The following is a 20,912-nucleotide window of genomic DNA, read 5'->3' on the forward strand; positions in this document are numbered from 1 at the left end:
TGACATGAGTGACTCCACTTCCCACACGAGGGTATTTTTGATATTTCTTCCAAAATAGCCCAAGGAGCTATAAACAACTTTCCTTACAAAATTGGGCTTGTCTTTTACAAAAATAACCATAAGTGTGCTATACACAATCTTTCATCCATATGACATTCTAGTCGGCTCCATCATAGTGCTCATCACCTATTAATTAACAATGCCAACCATGTAGTTACATACAATCAATTGGACTCCTCACAATTAATCCCAACATGACTACACATAATATGAACAAATATATACACCAATAATACTAGCTCAGTATATAATTTAAAAAAAACATTAAAAAATCGACCATGAATCATATAAATTATTAAAAATTTGATCGAATAATTTAATAAAATGTTATCATTTTGGAGGAATTCGATCTTAGACTTACATTTCAGTCAAAACATTGTTTCAATCGAAACAATTATTTAGATCCAAAGAACTTTCGATTAGTTTTTTGGGTTAAAAATTTTGTAAAATCAAAACTTTAAAATTTTATATAAGGTTAAAATGAGAAACCATACGTGTATGTTTTGATCGAGGGTTCTCTCTCAAGATATTAAATAAATCAAGGAGGATTGGTAAATAAATTTAATACTTTCATTCGATTAAGCTTTTTTTTTCATTTGAGATATATTTATTTATTTTTATAGTATAATAATTTAGTATTTTTATTCCTTATTTTATTCGATCAAGCTTTATTTTTGATTTGAAATATGATTATATTTATTTATATTATTTAAAAATAATTTTTTCATTATGTATAAAAATTTATAAATAGTTCTTACGCGCTTACATTTGATGAAACATAATTTTTTCATTTGTAAGATAGGATAGAATTGTTTAAGTAAATCTTTCATTTGTTGAAGCGTTAGCTTTTTTATGTGGATAATAGAAATAATATTGTTTACATTTGATGAAGTGAAAACTTTTCATTTGTGAACTATAAATATTTTTTATTATGTAAATAATTGATAAAGTGAAAACGTAATTGAGAAAATCATTTTTTTCTTATAAATCTTAAATTTTGATTATGACAAAGAATCATTGTTTGAGTTGTTTAAATTGAGATTTGATAAAATTCTCCCAAAAAAATAAATTTTTATTTTGTTTTAAATATGATATATTCTTTTGTTACAATTTACAAACTTAAATAATTAGTAAAAATTAATTTTAAGTACTCTATTCTTAGAATTTGCATAATTAAAAAATAATTACTCATATAGTAAATATAAAATATTTTATTTATGTTTTATAAATTTTTAAAATGTGAAAAATTAATGTATATTGTGTATTATCTGCAAAAGCACAAATGAGGAGAGAACCAGATTGGACATATGTAGAGGAGATACATAAATTTGCAAAACAACTTCAAAAATGTAATGTAGATCTTGTGGTCATACATTTATGGGAGGAGCAACTTGAATCAAAGAGCATCTTACTGGCTTAGGGGCCAATGTAGATAAATGTCCTAATCCACCTTGTGAGGTGCATAATATATTTTTAAAGTGTATACAACAAGCAAGTTCTTCTAGAAATAGTAAACGAAAACTTTGTATGATCACTAATATGCATAATAATAGAATGGTTGTTGAAGAAACTATAAGTGGTCATGTATCTCATGCATCAGAGGAAAATATGCAGTTGCAATGTGATGTGGGGATGAGTACAACAAAACTTGGTTGTCAAAGTAAATTGAAAGAAGGTTTTGAGCGGTAAGGAAACTTGGAATAATATTTGAAATAGACTTAAGCCTTTGCAGCTTGTAGGATTCCATTCAATATTAGTCATAATCCTTTTTTTCAAGATGTATTAATGTCAACAATAGCTTTTCATGTGGATGAGATAAATAATATTGTTTACGTTTGATAAACTTTTTTATTTATGAACTATAAATATTTTTTATTACATAAATAATATATTTTAATTTATTAAATTTAAAATTACTTCAAAAAATCCCTTTTTGCTTGTAAATCTTAAATTTTGATTCTTACAAAGAATCATTGTTTGAGTAGTTTAAAGTAAGATTTGATCAAATTCTCAAAAAATAAGTTTTTACTTTATTTTAAATCTGATATTTTCTTTTGTTAAATTATTCTACAAAGGTAAATAATTATTTAAAAATACTTTTAAATACTTTATTCTTAGAATTTACATGATAAAAAATATTAGTTATATATTAAATATTAAACATTTTATTTATATTTTTATAAAATTTTAAAATGTGAAAAACTAATGTATATTATACATTATCGTATAGATTGAAAAGAAAACGCATAAATGAGGAGGGGACTAGAAAGAAAATATGTGGAGAAGATATATAAATTTGCAACAACTTCAAAAATGCAATGTAGATCTTGTGGCCAGAAGGAGTAACTCGAATCAAAGATCATCTTACTAAATGAGGGAGGAATGTAGATAAATGTCCTAATTCACCTCATCAGACTTTTATGAGAAATGAAACACGATGTTTCTTGAATGACGATCATTGTGTAGCACACCATCTTTATGCACATGATACATGGTGCAATAAAAGGCGTAACCAACTGGAATATCTTTTTGTGCACTCTTGGTGGAAGCTTAGCATCATTATGCAAAGTCCATCGACGTCTGTAAGATTCCTCCCCAGTCTCTTAGGATGTCCAGTATCTTTCCATGTAATCAAATCCCTCTTCAGGAAAGAAAGATCTTGTTTCTACCTGTTTTGGCTTAGAGAGAGAAAATATTCTAGAGAGAGGTTATTCAAATTTTGGATATTTTTGGATGGAAAAATATCTCTTCTTATTAAAATAAATTCCCCCGAAACAGAAGCTCAAAAAGATTTTCAGAAGGTGCATTAGAAATCAATTATAATCTGTTCAAAAGGCCTTATCCTCCTAGGGGTCCAGATTTTCGAAAAAATTTAAATTAAGGTTCTGAGGGGCCAATCAGATTCATCCAAATGTGTGGAGGAGATCAATGATGAAATAAAGAAAATCCTCCCAAAAATGAGTAAATACTCACATAAGATGAAGAGTTGACTAAGGACAAGGATATTAGTTAAAAAAGAAGAGATATTTAGTGAAATGATGCATTTTTGACACCTCAGTAGTGTGGGGGAATTCCCCTCATGAAGGAGGCACCTATTTCACATGTGTGGGTGAGTTTTAAACTCACAAATAATGAGATATTTTTATCTCTCCTCTCTCCTGCTTCAACTATATCCAAAAAGTGAGCTTTACTGACCTAAAAATGATCAGAAATTGACCAAACTGATCTGGAAAATTATAGAATCAATTTTCTTGGTTAGAGGCTCACTTTTTTCTATAAATGAAGCCTCCCCCTTTGTAAATGGTTAATAGTGTTTTATGCACTGTTACTCTACTCCACCCCAGAGTCAAGAACTATGAATTTCTTAATAATTCATTAAGTTTTGACCATTCCCTCTTCTAAAGAATTGGTGGCCACTCTTGTTGCAAACAAGAGTAGATCCCTCAAACCATCAAGCCAAAGGAAAGCTCCCAGAATTTCATGTAATTTAGAAATCTTACTTTTTCTTTATTCTTTTAATGGTTTTCTAAAATTTTGTTATCTTAAAATGATAAACAGATGCTATGCCTTGTTGGAAAGGCTTTCCCCCTCTCTTCTTTCTTAAATTATGCCCTTCTTTATCCTAGTTAAGTAATCTAATTGTTGGAATTAAACTTTTCATATTGTTTCTCTTTTAAAAGTGAAAATTGATTAGTTTCGAGTGCTTAAAACCATTTGGGGATAATTTTTAAGTAATTTTAAGTTAGAAAAAATTGAAAAAAAATCTGGACATTGAAGCAAAGAGCTAGACACTGAAGGCAAAAGCTGGTGGAGAATGAAAGCAGGTGCTATAACTTCTTTCGACTGAAATACGGTCCTATATACATGTTTCGGTTGAAATAATCTTTTGATCAAATTTTTTTCAATCGAAACATTTTTTTGACCCGAAAACATCTTTCGGTCGAAACATTTATTTCGATCGAAACAATTGATTAAAATTTCTTATTTGTCTATAATTCGAATAAAACCCGAATTAAAGACCCATAATTCGATTTTTTTTAAATAATTCAGCTAAATTAATGTAACTTAGGTATATAACACGGAATCACCGGCAATACTTATAACACTAGCATGGTCCCAAATGTGCATACACCAATAACACTAGCCCATTAGTTAGAATCACCCATGATACCAACTACCAAACATGGTGTAATGGTATTTGAGGCGTCCCCAATCTACCATATAAGGATCTAGCTAACATGGCAAGTGAGCTTTGCCCTCTTGAAGGCTTTCTCCTTCACCTAACGTAGCCATTGTAGCCTTACTTTTGATTTGTTGATTCTCTTCCATGAGTGTTGCCTCTATATCTTCAAATGTTGGTTCCCGGAGGTTCTTGAGTGTGGACACTAGTGGTCCAAACTCTTCTTGAGTGTGGACACTAGTGGTCCAAACTCTTCCATGGACATGCTCTTTATAGTTATGCCATCCACCTCTTCTACTGGTGTTCCAATACATGCCAATTGTTACATTATGCTTTTCTTTTTATTCACATGTGCGAGGAATGACTCATTAGATTTCATTTCAAGTCGAAAGAGTTGGATTTTTGGACTAATATTTGAGTTCTTTCTCTTGGCCCCAAGAAGCTTTTACAGCTCATCCAAGTCCCTTGTGATGTACTTTAAGCATCTCCCAAACCTAATACAATAATAGATAATGCTTTTTGAGCTCTACTAAGCACAAATTCTTCCCATCCTAATGTTATGAGTTAACTAGGCCATGGGAAAACCCCCTTATTTAGCCCACCATATTTAGGACAATTCTATCCATAGAAGCAAGTCCAAAGGATGGCCGCAGCTATGGCAATGGCAGCTTCTGTGGTTGCATGCGCTTCCTCTGCGCCCCCGCCATCTTCATCTTCGTCGTCCTTCTCTCAAACGCCATCACCCATCCAAGTTCGTCTCCCAAACGCTAGCCCTAACCCTAATTCGCCTCTGTCGATCTCGTCGTCCCCACACGATCCCTCCCTGCGGTTCGCCAACCTGCTGTGGTTCAAGGGCTCTTACAACACGCAGATCTTCGTGGGGGAGACGGAGCCGGCCGACTCAGTCGTCAAGCGCTTCCGGCGTGCCGTAATGCAGGCCGGCGTCATCGCTGAGTGCCGACGCCGCCGCTTCTTTGAAACCCCCCAGGACATTGCCAAGCGGAAGCGCCAAGCAGCTCAGCGCAGGAAATCCAGATCGTACGCTCTCTTCCCCCTTCATCGTCATATCATTAACTTTTGAGCTTTTGCTTTAATTGCTTTGTCGCTCTTTGTAGTTCAGCTTTTGTGGTCATGTTAAATCTAAGGAAGCAGCGCCATCATCATAAACCCTTGTCTTCTGTTATAGGTTTTAGGCCAGCGCTAGTGTCTGCAGGGGGTATCGCCTGTGCTGGAGTTAATTGGGTTAAGTTGAGTGGGGTAATGCTAAGGCTATAGGAGGTAATGCACGTGTTAGGATTAGGTTGAGGTAGGCTCCATGGTTTATCCCCAGTGTCAGCGTTATTGTTCATACTTGTATGTCTGGGTATGGTTTACTCTTTTGACAGTGCTACTTTCAGATTTGGGGTTAGCCCTACTGGTGGTACCGCTAGTGTTGAGGTTAAGGTGAGTGGAGTAGTGATAGAGTCAGGGTTAGGGTTTGGATGAGTTAGGCTTTAGGGTTTAATGCAAGTGTCAGTGTTATGATTCATTAGGATATTAAAGCTTTGGTTAGGTCTGTTATTAGTACAACTTTAATGTTTGAGGTTAGCCCTCTAGGTGTCTATTAGCTGTATTGCCAGTATTAGGACTACAGTAGGGCAATGCTAGTTTTGGTTAATGCCTGTATTAGGACTACAGTAGGCTTTACTCGTTAATGCTACTGTCAGGGTTTTGGTTCATGCTGGGATGGCAGGTCAGCCTACTGGTACTATAATGCATTAGATTAATAGTGTTCTAGTTTTAGGACCAGGATCAATGCTAGGGTTGATCGTAAAGCTCAAGCTGTTCCATGTGGTGGAGACTGGCATATAAACATGATTTCACCTTCTGATTTCAAAGGCCAAACGGTAAGCTAAGCTTCAATCAGCAGGCATGACACCCACGTCATGGAGACTAAGTTATTGAATGTGATTTTCGCCTTGACACGCTTTTACTTTCAGAGGTATGTATATTCAGCAAATCGGATCAGATTGAGCGAGTGCTTCTCGTAGTTCAGGGAACTGAGGCTGGTTGACATGGTGGAATATGGACACCAAGTCACATCTGAGCATAATGGCCTGGTCTCATTCAAAGCTCACGCTTGAGTTATAGCTCGGCAGTCACTGCATTCATCCTCTGGGTTTTTAATCCATACTAGTGCTTTCTGGGATGCCTAAAACAGCAGCTGAGTGTCCCATATATTCAGGCTACCTCAGTCATCTACCAGGATCCTAGGTGGGGTTAGGGTCATTGAAAGTGTTTGAATAAGGGACTTTTACTAATCAAGTCGGATTTAATTTATTACAAGTGGGTCACCCATTGCTGGGTGGAGGTAATTGTTGGGGCGGACTCCTCATTGCCTGAATGTGCGCCCCTGTGTGTAAGGCATCTAGTCCAAGCCCGCATTGCCCCGCTTTTATGAGAGCTTCTATGGGCCAGATTTCATCGCAAACTGACAAGGCCTTTGTATACTGCAGGCGGTTCTTCCCAAGAGCTCTGACTGACCAGAGGAAAGATGCTAACAAAGCGGCTGCTGGTGTTGAGGATGATGATGACAACTGGGTGTATGATGGAATTGAAGGTGGAATGTAGTAAGTGCTATTGATTAGGTTGAGCAGTGCTGTTACTGGAGCTGTTCTCAGAAAGCAAATGTAAACTCTGCAAATTGAGGCAGTGGGCTTCTTGCCCCAGCTTGTTAACCTGTCAACAGTAGCAAAGACAACATTTGAAGCCAATGGAGGCGTCTTTGTACGAATGAGGATATGGGAAAAGGGTGATGTCTGTTGTGGTACAAAAAATGCATCATTCTGTGCTCTTATCTTTTTGCAAGATGTGTTAGTGGGGCAGTGCTGTTTATGTGTCTGTTTGCAAATGAATTGCCTTGCCTTTCCAGGTGGGGATCTAAGTGATGCTCCTTCAGCCACTTGGTTCAACTTAGTAGGTATAACTTTAGCCTGCACTTCCAATGGCCAGGGGACTGGTGGGCGAGCTTTTCTGGTTTTCAAAGTTGCTTTCTCACGTGTGCTGGGCTACTGGGTGGGCACTGAATAATCTTACATATTGTGTTGTGCTCAAGTGGACTTGGACAGACAGATTGTGCTGTTATAGGTTCTTCTCACCCTGAATGACCTTGAGGTTGCAATTTACTGATCAATGGTGTAACAGAATTGTTGAAGGTGGTGATGCACTAGTAGGATTGTGAATTCAAGTAAATCTAGAGGGCCAAGTGGGAGTGGTAGAAGGCCCAAAAAGGCAAAGGATAGCCAAAGGCTAGGATGAGGAACATAAGTAGCACCGATGGTTGATTTGTTTTTTTTGTTATGAAGTTGACAAGTTGATCAATCTTTGTGGTTAAAGATTCTTTCAATGCTTGCCTTGATGAATGATTTGTAGAACTTGATGTTTAGTTTCTCTAAAATCATGAATCCTTGGTAAGGCATGAGGAAAGCACCTTCCAACTAAAGCTAAAGTTTTCAAAGATGATTTATAGATTTGGATATTAGCATGCATTAAAGAGAATGTGGGAGAGATTTCTTGCAAGCGAACATGCACACAAGAGTGAGCAAGACACGAGAGAGATGGGTGGTTGAATTTCCTTCTATCTTCTTCTCTTCTTCACAACCATTTTCATAAAGAGTTACAATGGTTGGTCCAGAGTGTGAACCTGACTACTACATGAGTTGGTGCTAAAACTATGTCATAATTCTAGTGCTCCAAAGTGGCTGTCACATAGCTTGTCATCCACCACTAGTGATAATCTCACCAACCATGCCAGTGGCATAAGTGCGGAAGCTATCACTCGGGTAATGTCCGCAGCACTAGTTGATGTCAATATCTCAACACTCTCCTCGAGCTTAACTTCACACACTTCACTGCAAGTAAGCTCCTAAACCAATGGAGTTTCTTTGTGCGAAGTGTCCACGTGAAGATGTCAGCTACTTGATTCTCTGTGTTGATATATATCAGATCTACATAACTTGCCAGAATCTTCTCTCACAAAGTGATAATATGCCTCAATGTGCTTTATATTAGCATGATATATTGGATTTATGGCCAATCGTATGCCACTCATATTGTCACAAAAAAATGAAAACAGTCTTGTCTATGGACTCACCCATATCACCAACTAGCGTTTGAAACTAAGCTGCCTCACAAGTTGTCATAGCAGCGTTCTTGTACTTTGGCTTTGTACTTGACAATTGTCAGCTGTTTCTTGTTCTCCAACTCAAAGCAGTACTACCAAAAGAAAACATAAAGCCGTTGGTAGATCTGCAGACCCAATCAGCATCTGTGTACCCATGTAGCTGTAGCTCTGTGGTAGCCTCGTAGAAAAGTCCATAAGAAAACATAAAGCCGATGGTAGATCTCTTGTTTGCGACACTACCAACTCAATCAACATTTGTGTATCCATGTAGCTGTATCTTTGTGCCAGTCTCATAGAAAAGTCCATTTTCAATTGTGGATTTATGTACCATTGAATCTGGTTAGCCATATCCAAGTGTGGCTTCTTGGGGAGTTGCATAAATTGACTCACAAGTCTAACATCATAGCTCAAGTTTGGCCTGATAATGGTTATGTAGATCAAGCTACCCATTATGTGTCTGTACATAGTGGGGTTCTTCAAAAGCTCATCTGTGTCTATATAAAGCTTTTGTGTTCTGTTCCAATGGCACTGAAATAGGTATACAGTTTGTTATACCATACTTGGATAACATATTCAAGTTATATTTTGCCTTCGTAACAACAAAATGCCATGAGGTGATCTCATTGCCTCTATGTCTAAGAAATATCACAGCTCACCCGGATTCTTCATCTCAAACTTTTGCTTAAAAGTCTCTTGACATCATGTATGTCAGCATCATTATTACTAGCGATAATCAAGTCATCTACATAAATGACTAATAGTATGATCTCTATGTTTGTCTTTTTCACATAAAGTGAAAAATCTACATTGGATATCTGAAATCCAATGGTGACAAGATACTCGTCGTTCTTGTTTGACCATGCTTTGGGTGCTTGCTTCAAGCCAGACAAGGCTTTACGTAACCTACACAAAAAATCTGGATGTGCATCACTTGCTTAACATTGTGGCTGCATCATATATACTTCTTCTTGCAAATCACCATACAAGGGAAGCATTCTTTACATCCATTTGATATAAAAACAACCCTTTGCTACAGCCATAACAAAGCGAGCTCTCACGCTATTCTTGCAACCGGATTGAATGTTTCTTTATAGTCAATGCAAAGGTTTACATATAACCCTTGGCAACCAATCTTGTCTTACACTTGCTCTTACTAGTCCATTTGCAGTATGCTTGACCTTATACACCCACTTACATCCAATTGCCTTTCTTTCTTTAGGCAAAGGCACTAACTCCTATGTTACATTTGTATCTAATGCTGTCATCTCTTTATTCATGGTATCTTTTCATTCTTTATTTCCAAGTGTGCTTAAAACAAGTGGGCTCCAACTCTTGTATTTCTTTAATCATGTAAGCACAATGATGGGTTGTATATCGATCATATCTCAATCTATTAATAGGGTATATAATCCTCGTAGACTCAGGTACACCTGGATCATTGCTAAGTATCATCAAACATCCTTGGTTCTCTTTACACCAAGAGTAACTATTGATAGAGTGCCAAGCTTCTCATCAAGGCTTTGCTCACGTAGTCACTAGAGTCACCATCCACATATGAGTAACCTGTTGTGATAGATCAGGTGGACAAAAGGTTGATTTATCATTTTCTTTTGTGTGTGTGATACATGTGTATCTACATATGTCCTCAACTTGCCTGAACGTGGACTAACATTGAATCCACTGTTAGAGGACTCTCCAAGTCAACTAAGCACTTGTGATTGCTGCTCTACATGTGGGATAACATCATTACTTCTTACATCTTCATCTTCTGTTGCCTTCATTGGTGCATACTAGCTACTTATCTCATCAAAGACATCTTTGCTTACTCGTATCTCACGAGTGGTAAGGTTATAATATTTATAATCTTTTTTCTCTAAAGTATAACCAATGAAGATGCATTTCTCTATCTTTAGATCCACCTTTGTTCTCACTTCACGGGAACATGCACATATGTAATACACTCAAACACTTTAAAGTGAGACACATCTAGTTTTATGCTCGTGAACTTAGAAACCTACACGAATTAAATGTTGCCAGCCAAAAGATTAACAACTAGTGGCCCAAGTTATAAGAGGATTAAACCAAGTAATCCATGTTATTAGCACTCATGTAAAAACTTAGAAAAGCTCCAAAACTTAAAAATTATTCTGGTTTGTAAATCCTATCCCAAATCATTGTTTTTATCCTATTTCTACATGTAAGGAGTCAAAATTAGGATAAACTTTACGCTTGAAAAATAATTTCAAGCTCTATTTAACCCAATTCATTTAATTTCAAGCCCAAATTATTATTATTTTTGTGCAAAAATAAAAAATGAATAAAAAATAAAAAATACAAAACATGAATTATAGAAATTAAAAAAATATAATTTTAGGGCAACAAGAAAAACTAAACACAGATTTCCTAAAATAACAAGAAAATGCAACAAAAATAAGAACAATCATTAAAGTCAAAGGTCTTTTGGGATTTCTTATCTACTCCATTCTTGAAAAAACCAAAAAGATGATAGATTTAACCATTCACAAGCTTTCAAAATGCATTGTGGCTATGTGGTGAGACTACTCCCCGGCAGCAGTGCCACTAATGGGAAGCCCTAGTGCCATGGAAATAACATAGGGAACAACCCAATATTGTGGGGCTTTGTTTAACTGCACTCGGGAGCACAAACAACTCAATTGAGAAACTAGTGTGCCATGGCCTAGCTCACAAATGCGAAATTGGGATGTGTTACTCACCTCGTGAAAGCAAGTTGCTTGGGATTCTCATAGGTGGCATTGTCACCGCGTAGAAGCACCCGCGAGCTCCACTTCGGCCCACACCAATGGAAGCTCAACCCTCCTCACAACTCAATCTCACACACTCACTCTCTCAAATACATATGCAAGCAAGCACTCAAGAGCTCAATAAAAGCAAGAGGCAAGTAAGCAACCAATAGCATAAGATTGTAGAGAAGAAGAGCGCTCTATTGAATGAGTATAAGAGAATACAAGACAATGAGAGGTTGGCTTTCCTTTTGCCTTATCTCTTTTGTTGAACCACATTCGAATTCATCGTCTGGATAGTATTAATGCTTATAGTTTCAAGTTTTAGATTTACTCGTATATACTACCAGTAAAGAGCTGCAGTTATACCCTCGGTATATACGGGTAGTCTCACGGTCCTTGGAACTATAAGGTTAATACCATCATGTCTAGGCCTCAAGCAAGTCAGGGATTCCATACAATTGTGGTACTTCCATCTGAAGACCCAATTACCAATTTACGAATTTCAGTTTGAATATCAATTTGTATGAATTTTATCACACAATTACAACCCTTTACTGTTTCTTTATAAATTCTTGACATTCTTAGCTTCTCGCTTGATCCTCATTAGCCAATTTGCTCTGATACCAGCTGTAAGATCCCTGACCCCACCGCGTAACAAATTCAGGGGTGCTAGCAACGGAAGTAGCACTTCTTGCACGGGGCAGGGTCTCACACTCGGGCCCTCGCCCACGGATATCCGGACAAGAGACTAATCCATCGGTTCTTCCAAAACCGAACTCGGAAACATTTCCCTTGCCCCGAAAGCACGGGCGATTCCTCCAAGATAACTTTTCTCTAACGTAGTCAAAAGCCTTAACTAACTGAACTGATCTGATTGAACCGGTAAGTCCCATAGTCAAATCAGGAAAAAGATTGTACTTGGATCATAGAGACCAACGCTTTTTTTCTCATTGAGAGGCACATCCGCCGTTGATTCTTTTCCATAGAACAATTTTTGTAGGGGATTTACTTCATCTATCGTACCATAACAGAATTGAGTCTCAATTTAGGGATCCATCAGTCCAACCATAGTGTTACTGATCATAATCCTCTAATTATCGAGTTGAATCCTAATTTCCAATTTATTCATCGGTGTACCTATGGCATCATTGGCAACCAGAACGCTCACCACCTATTCACTCAGGAGCCTTTTCAATAGTTCCTAGCTCAAAGTACCCGGCAATATAATCACATAAAAATATCCAGATGGAATCTCCGTTGAAGATCAGCAAGATCAACCAATAGATCCATATAAAAAAGCCATGGACTCATCCGTTGAGGACCAGCAGGGTCAATCAACCAGATCCATGCCCGAATTCAGAAAACAACTCTTACTCCTTGTTCCAATATCTTCCCCGACGTACTTGTGGGTATCTTCGGTGACCCAGAGCCCAAGCACCGTATGGTCAGCACCCTCTAGGATCCTTCGCAGGTCATCTAGCGCTTCACTCATAGGCCGCTTCCTTGGTCCCTCATCCACTGTACCGAAAGCTCACCATTTAAATCAACCCGAGGCTGGTCAAGACCTCGGTCGACCTTGCTACGCGAGACATCCTCCGTTGACTCTCTGTCAGCAGTTGCAACTTTAACAAATAGGTCTCTCTACGACCTCATTCACAAGATGATCAAAATGCTTCACAAGACAGTCAAAATGCTTCCCTAGCATTATTGACGTAAAACAATAATTTAAAAACAGATTTCACATACAAATACAGTTCCAACAATATTTCCATCTTTTCTCATTACTTCGCATCCTTTCACATTAGTCCCCATCTTTTCTCATCTTACCACAATTTTATTTTCTTCATCGATCCCTATCACATCACATCATTCCCACATCAAATCACATCCAATTGTATCATTCACACATCAATCCACATCATCCATACATCCATCCACATCATCCACATTGATCCACATCATCCATACATCCATCCACATCAATCCACATCATCCAAACATCCATCCACATAAATCCACATTATCCACACATCATACATACACCAATCCACATCATCCACATCATTCACTCATCATACACACACCAATCCACATCATTCATACAGCCATCCACATCAATCCATATTATCCGCACATCAATTCACATTCATTTCATAAGCATTCTCATTCTCATCTAATCACATCTAATCACATCTTTTTCTAACTCATCACTTATTTCCTCATTTATTCTCATCAGATCTCATCTACTTGCATCTACCCATATATCTCATCACTTCATCTCTTATCGTTCATTCACATCACATCACATCACATCCATTCACATCTCTTATCATTCATTCACATCCCGATTCTCATACTAACTCATTCATTCACATTCTATATCATTCATTCACATCTCGATTCACATGCTAACACATTCATTCACATCCTATATCACATCACTTCTATCCACATCATATCTCATTCATCCACATCCATCCAATCGTTCTCATGTACGACTACTCGCATCTATCCATACATTCATATCTATCACTTCACATCCACATATATTCATGTCACATCTCATCTATTTACGTCACATCACATCACATTCTTTCACATATACATCTATATCCATTCTTTACATACACATTCACATCCATTCTTCTCATACACATCCTTATCCATTCTTTCACATACTCATTCACATCTATTCCTCACATACACATTCACATCCATTCTTCTCATACACATCCTTATCCATTCTTTCACATACTCATTCACATCCATTCCTCACATACACATTCACATTCATTATCATCACATACATTCACTCACATCCCATATCATTCATTACATTCTGATTCACATGACATCACATCTCATCTATTCATTCATCATCTATCTGATTCACATCTTATCTCATCACATCTATTCACCTCTATTCACATCACATGCATCCATCCATTCGCATTCATCTAATTCACATCCATCCATCCATCCATTCGCATCTATCTAATTCACATCACATCTATCCATCCAATAATCATCTATCTAATTCACATCTTATCTCATCACATCTATCCACCTCACATTCTCATCATCTCTATTCACATCCATCCATCCATCCATTCATTCCCATCTATCTGATTCACATCACATCTCACATCTATTCATCTCGCATCTCATCACCTCTATTCACATCACATACATCCATCCATTCGCATCTATCTAATTCACATCACATCTATCCAGTCATTTGATTCACATCTTATCTCATCACATCTATTCACCTCATATTCTCATCACTTCTATTCACCTCATATTCTCATCACTTCTATTCACATCACATCTATCCAATCATCTATCTAATTTACATCTTATCTCATCACATCTATTCACCTCATATTCTCATCACTTCTATTCATAAAATTTAAACATAGAATATAAGAGAAATCTAATTTTTGATATAAATATTCTCTACGCATCTATTTATGTATAATTCAAATTTAAAAAAAATAACACTTTTAAAATAAAATTAAATTCTTATCTTTCTATGCATAAATTCAATTTTAATGAGAATAACACTTTTGAAATAAAGATAAATCTTTTATGCATCCATCCTATGCATAAATTTAATTTTAATGAGAATAACACTTTTGAAATAAAAATAAATCTTTTATGCATCCTTCCTATGCATAAATTCAATTTTAATGAGAATAACACTTTGAAAATAAAAATAAATCTTTTATGTATCTTCCTATGCATAAATTCAATTTTAATGAGAATAACTCTTTTGAAATAAAAATAAATCTTTTATGCATCTTCCTATGCATAATTTCAGTTTTAATGAGAATAACTCTTTTGAAATAAAAATAAATTTCTTTATACATCTTCCTATGCATAAAATCAAAATTAATGAGAATAACTCTTTTGAATTAAAAATTAAATTCCTTTATGCATCTTTGTATGCATAAAATAAAAATTAATGAGAATAACTCTTTTGAAATAAAAATAAATTCCTTTATGCATCTTTCTATGCAAAAAATAAAAATTGATGGGAATAACTCTTTTGAAATAAAAATAAATTTCTTTATACATCTTTCTATGCATAAAATTAAAATTGATGAGAATAACTCTTTTGAAATAAAAATAAATTTCTTTACGCATCTTTCTATGCATAAAATAAAAATTGATGAGAATAACTCTTTTGAAATAAAAATAAATTTCTTTATGCATCTTTTTATGCATAAAATCAAAATTGATGAAAAAACTCTTTTGAAATAAAAATAAATTTCTTTTATGCATCTTCTATGAAAATTATACTTTTAGAATACACAATTGGTGGGGATTAATCTTTTTGGATAATAAAAGAAAAAACTTATTTCACCAAATTTTAGAAAATTTCTCCATAACCTCCTTTGTATGGCTGATCATTTTTTAAATTTTTCTAACTTAAAATTACTTAAAAATTATCCCCAAATGGTTTTAAGCACTCTAAACTAATCAATTTTCACTTTTAAAAGAGAAACAATATGAAAAGTTTAATTCCAACAATTAGATTACTTAACTAGGATAAAGAAGGGTAAAATTTAAGAAAGAAGAGAGGAGTAAAGCCTTTCCAACAAGGCATAGCATCTGTTTATCATTTTAAGATACCAAAAATTTAGAAAACCATTAAAAGAATAAAGAAAAAGTAAGATTTCTAACTTACATAAAATTCTGGGAGCTTTCCTTTGGCTTGATGGTTTGAGGAATCTACTCTTGTTTGCAACAATAGTGGCCACCAATTCTTTAGAAGAGGGAATGGTCAAAACTTAATGAATTATTAAGAAATTCATAGTTCTTGACTCTGGGGTAGAGTAGAGTAATAGTGCATAAAACACTATTAACCATTTACAAAGGGGGAGGCTTCATTTATAGAAAAAAGTGAGCCTCTAACCACAATAAAACTGATTCTAGAAAATTCCAGATCAGTTTGGTCAATTTTTGACCATTTTTAGGTTAGTTTAGCTCACTTTTTGGATCTAGTTTAAGCAGGAGAGAGGAGAGATAAAAATAACTCATTATTCGTGAGTTTACAACTCACCCACACATGTAAAATAGGCACCTCCTTCATGAGGAGAATTCCCCCACACTACTGAGGTGTCAAAAATGCATCATTTCACTAAATATCTCTTCTTTTTTTAACTAATATCCTTGTCCTTAGTCAACTTTTCATCTTATGTGAGTATTTACTCATTTTTGGGGGGATTTTCTTTATTTCATCATTTATCTCCTCCACACATTTGGATGAATCTGATTGGCCCATCATAACCTTAATTTAATTTTTTTCGAAAATCTGGACCCCTAGGATAAGGTCTTTTGAACAGATTATAATTGATTTCTAATGCACCTTTTGAAAATCTTTTTGAACTTCTGTTTCGGGAAAATTTATTTTAATAAGAAGAGATATTTTTCCATAAAAAAATATCCAAAATTTTAATAATCTCTCTCTAGAATATTTTCTCTCTCTAAGCCAAAACAGGTAGAAACAAGATCTTTCTTTTCTGAAGAGGGATTTGATTATAGGGGAAGATACTGGACATCCTGAGAGACTGGGAGGAATCTTACAGATGTCGATGGACTTTGCATAATGAAAAAAAAAGCTTCCACCAAGAGTGCACAAAAAGATATTCCAGTTGGTTACACCTTTTATTGCACCATGTATCATGTGCATAAAGATGGTGTGCTACACAATGATCGTCATTCAAGAAACATCGTGTTTCACTTCTCATAAAAGTCTGATGAGGTGAATTAGGACATTTATCTACATTCCTCCCTCAGTTAGTAAGATGATCTTTGATTCGAGTTACTCCTTTGATAAATGTATGGCCACAAGATCTACATTGCATTTTTGAAGTTGTTACAAATTTATATATCTTCTCCACATATTTTCTTTCTAGTACTCTCCTCATTTATGCGTTTGCTTTTCAATCTATAAGATAATGTATAATATACATTAGTTTTTTACATTTTAAAATTTTATAAAAATATAAATAAAATGTTTAATATTTAATATATAACTAATATTTTTTATCATGTAAACTCTAAGAATAAAGTATTTTTAAATAATTATTTACTTTTGTAGAATAATTTAACAAAAGAATATATCAGATTTAAAATAAAGTAAAAACTTATTTTTTGAGAATTTGATCAAATCTTACTTTAAACCACTCAAACAATGATTCTTTGTAAGAATCAAAATTTAAGATTTACAAGCAAAAAGGGATTTTTTGAAGTAATTTTAAATTTAATAAATTAAAATATATTATTTATGTAATAAAAAATATTTATAGTGCATAAATGAAAAAGTTTATCAAATGTAAACAATATTATTTATCTCATCCACATGAAAAAGCTATTGTTGACATTAATGCATCTTGAAAAAAAGGATTATGACTGACATTGAATGGAATACTACAAGCTGCAAAGGCTTAAGTCTATTTCAAATATTATTCCAAGTTTTCTTACCGCTCAAAACCTTCTTTCAATTTACTTTGACAACCAAGTTTTGTTGTACTCATCCCCACATCACATTGCAATTGCATATTTTTCTCTGATGCATGAGATACATGACCACTTATAGTTTCTTCAACAACCATTCTATTGTTATTCATATTAGTGCTCATACAAAGTTTTCGTTTACTATTTCTAGAAGAACTTGCTTGTTGTATACACTTTAAAAATATATTCTGCACCTCACAAGGTGGATTAGGACATTTATCTACATTGCTCCCTAAGCCAGTAAGATGCTCTTTGATTCAAGTTGCTCCTCCAGTAAATGTATGACCACAAGATCTACATTACATTTTTGAAGTTGTTTTGCAAATTTATGTATCTCCTCTACATATGTCCAATCTGGTCCTCTCCTCATTTGTGCTTTTGCAGATAATATACAATATACATTAATTTTTCACATTTTAAAAATTTATAAAATATAAATAAAATATTTTATATTTACTATATGAGTAATTATTTTTAATTATGTAAATTCTAAGAATAGAGTACTTATTTTACTAATTATTTAAGTTTGTAAGCTGTAACAAAAGAATATATCATATTTAAAATAAAATAAAAAACTATTTTTTTAGAGAATTTTATCAAATCTTAATTTAAACGACTCAAACAATGGTTCTGTCAGAATTAAAATTTCAAAATTTCAAATTACGTTTTCACTTTATCAATTATTTACATAATAAAAAATATTTATAGTTCACAAATGAAAAGTTTTCACTTCATCAAATGTAAACAATATTATTTCTATCATCCACATAAAAAAGTTAACGCTTCAACAAATGAAAGATTTACTTAAACAATTCTATCCTATCTTACAAATGAAAAAAATATGTTTCATCAAATGTAAGCGTAAGAACTATTTATAAATTTTTATACATAATAAAAATTTATTTTTAAATAATATAAACAAATATAATCATATTTCAAATTAAAAATAAAGCTTGATCAAATAAAATAAGGAATAAAAATACTAAATTATTATACTATAAAAATAAATAAATATATCTCAAATGAAAAAAAGCTCAAAGTATTAAATTTATTTACCAATCCTCCTTGATTTATTTAATATCTTGAGAGAGAACCCTCGATTAAAACATACATGTATGGTTTCTCATTTTAACCTTAAATAAAATTTTAAAGTTTTGATTTTACAAAATTTTCAACCCAAAAAACTAATCCAAAGTTCTTTGGATCTAAATAATTGTTTCAATTGAAACAATGTTTCAACTGAAATTAAGTCTAAGATCGAATTCCTCCAAAATGATAACATTTTATTAAATTATTCGATCAAATTTTTAATAATTTATATGATTCATGGTCGATTTTTTAATGTTTTTTTTGAATTATATACTGAGCTAGTATTATTGGTGTATATATTTGTTCCTATTATGTGTAGTCATGTTGGGATTAATTGTGAGGAGTCCAGTTGATTGTATGTAACTTACATGGTTGGCATTGTTAATTAATAGGTGATGAGCACTATGATGGAGCCGACTAGAATGTCATATGGATGAAAGATTGTGTATAGCACATATTTATCATGTGGGTATCATATGGAGTTACTTCATTTATTTGGCCACAAATTGATATTTTATTATACATTTTGTTATTATATGTGCCGTCCATTTTGTATAGTTGGGGCATGAAATATTTTGTGCACGTGTGAGTGCAATTATTTATGGTTGTAACCTTAATTGCCAAACTTATGGTTATTTTTGTATGGTTATTTTTGTAAAAGACAAGCCCAATTTTGTAAGGAAAGTTGTTTATAGCTCCTTGGGCTATTTTGGAAGAAATATCAAAAATACCCTTGTGTGGGAAGTGGAGTCACTCATGTCAAGGGGGGGAGAGGGGAGAGATATTGCACCCAATGCTTTGCGTTATGTTAATTTCTTCGAGATTTCTTCATGCTTTTATGTGTTTTCATATGTTTTTTCCATGGGTGATTTATTTGCACATGTCGTTCAATTACTCGGCGGGGCCACAACAATCACCCTAATTTCCACAACTACTATATAGCAAGACCTCCCTTGGAATTACTAACACCCAGCGGACCACAACAATCATCCTAATTTCCACAACTACCTATAGAAAGCAAGACCTCCCTTGGCATTACCAGAACCCCTTGTCCATGGAAATGTTCAAGGAACTCATAAACCAATCTAAAGGAATGTATATACCATCGCCAATATTGCCACCACAATGCACCTAACCCGACCCCAGTCAACCACGTGGTTATTGAGGATTTTTTGGATGACAGAGAATGTTCATTATGTTGGTTAAGCTCTAAAGATCATTATAAAGTATTACATTATGCAAGGAGGGACTCTAGCGCCTATGTTTCAAACCACAACATAATGGCTCGGGGGACTCACTTTAAGAATATGTGAAATAGTATGAGAGTTCAATAGGAGTTTTTTATTTCTTTTTTAAAGATAAATTTAAAGATATATATTTACACAAGGGTATTTTTTAAAGGTTTTGAAAAAAATTGTTATAAGTTTATAAAGAAAAAAGGTTCATTTTATTTTTACCAAATTCAGAGATAAGGGATTTTATATATAGGCCTTGAACGCACACGATGTATCAGTTTTTATATAGTGACCTCCCCAAGCATAATGGAAATCAAAGGACATGAATGCTATATTGAGGAGAGCCCCATTGCACTGCCAAGGTCCTCATCATGTGCTTGAATGCTCCCACAAGTTAAACTCAACAAGCCAATAGCCTACACCAAACATTGCTAAGCCCTGTGCAAGCTATGTAAAATGTTGAATAAACCACCTCTTTAAGAATTGTCCTTATAAAACAAATAATGAGTTTCCATATCTACCAAACCTAATGTACCTTTCAAGGTCTTAACACGACTGCTACGAAGGGATCAATATGTGAACCCTCCTTCGAACTCGGCACACAAAGCTGGAAGAAGGAGAAGAGTGAGGAAGGTAGGAAGAGGTGAATGATTAGTGAATATACAGGATGGGTTTAATGAGGGGGCTATCAAAACCACATCCACATGGTCTAGCAAAGAGGAACTAGAATTGTAGGAAAGGAAGGGTGATTTGGCAAGGAAAATAGAGCTAAAACAATGCCATTTACTAGGGAATGGGAAAATACCCCTAATGTACAAGTAGAAATTAATCTTAATCTAGGAAAGCTAGGAGAAATTCAACAAGAGACTAAGAGACATTCTATCAAAGTGATAAAA

General features: G+C 34.4%; 1 protein-coding gene across 1 annotated transcript; it reads left to right on the plus strand.

Moving 5' to 3' along the window:
* Nucleotides 1-4,837: 4,837 nt before the first annotated feature.
* LOC147624592 (uncharacterized) lies at nucleotides 4,838-7,073 on the plus strand. The gene is made up of 2 exons (XM_086819603.1): nucleotides 4,838-5,278; nucleotides 6,736-7,073. The coding sequence occupies exons 1-2, from the start codon at nucleotides 4,884-4,886 to the stop codon at nucleotides 6,848-6,850; spliced, it is 510 nt and encodes a 169-aa protein (XP_086675729.1). The 5' UTR covers nucleotides 4,838-4,883; the 3' UTR covers nucleotides 6,851-7,073.
* Nucleotides 7,074-20,912: the final 13,839 nt, after the last annotated feature.

Source organism: Cibotium barometz, chromosome 25 (genome assembly GCF_041138505.1).
Source record: "Cibotium barometz isolate CiBa-2024 chromosome 25, ASM4113850v1, whole genome shotgun sequence".
NCBI classification, from domain to species: domain Eukaryota; kingdom Viridiplantae; phylum Streptophyta; class Polypodiopsida; order Cyatheales; family Cibotiaceae; genus Cibotium; species Cibotium barometz.

Coding starts and splice junctions, on each gene's coding strand:
- LOC147624592 (XM_086819603.1), top strand. CDS start 4,884: ATGGCCGCAGCTATGGCAATGGCAGCTTCTGTGGTTGCATGCGCTTCC. Junction 5,279..6,735: donor CAGCGCAGGAAATCCAGATC/GTACGCTCTCTT, acceptor TGTATACTGCAG/GCGGTTCTTCCCAAGAGCTC.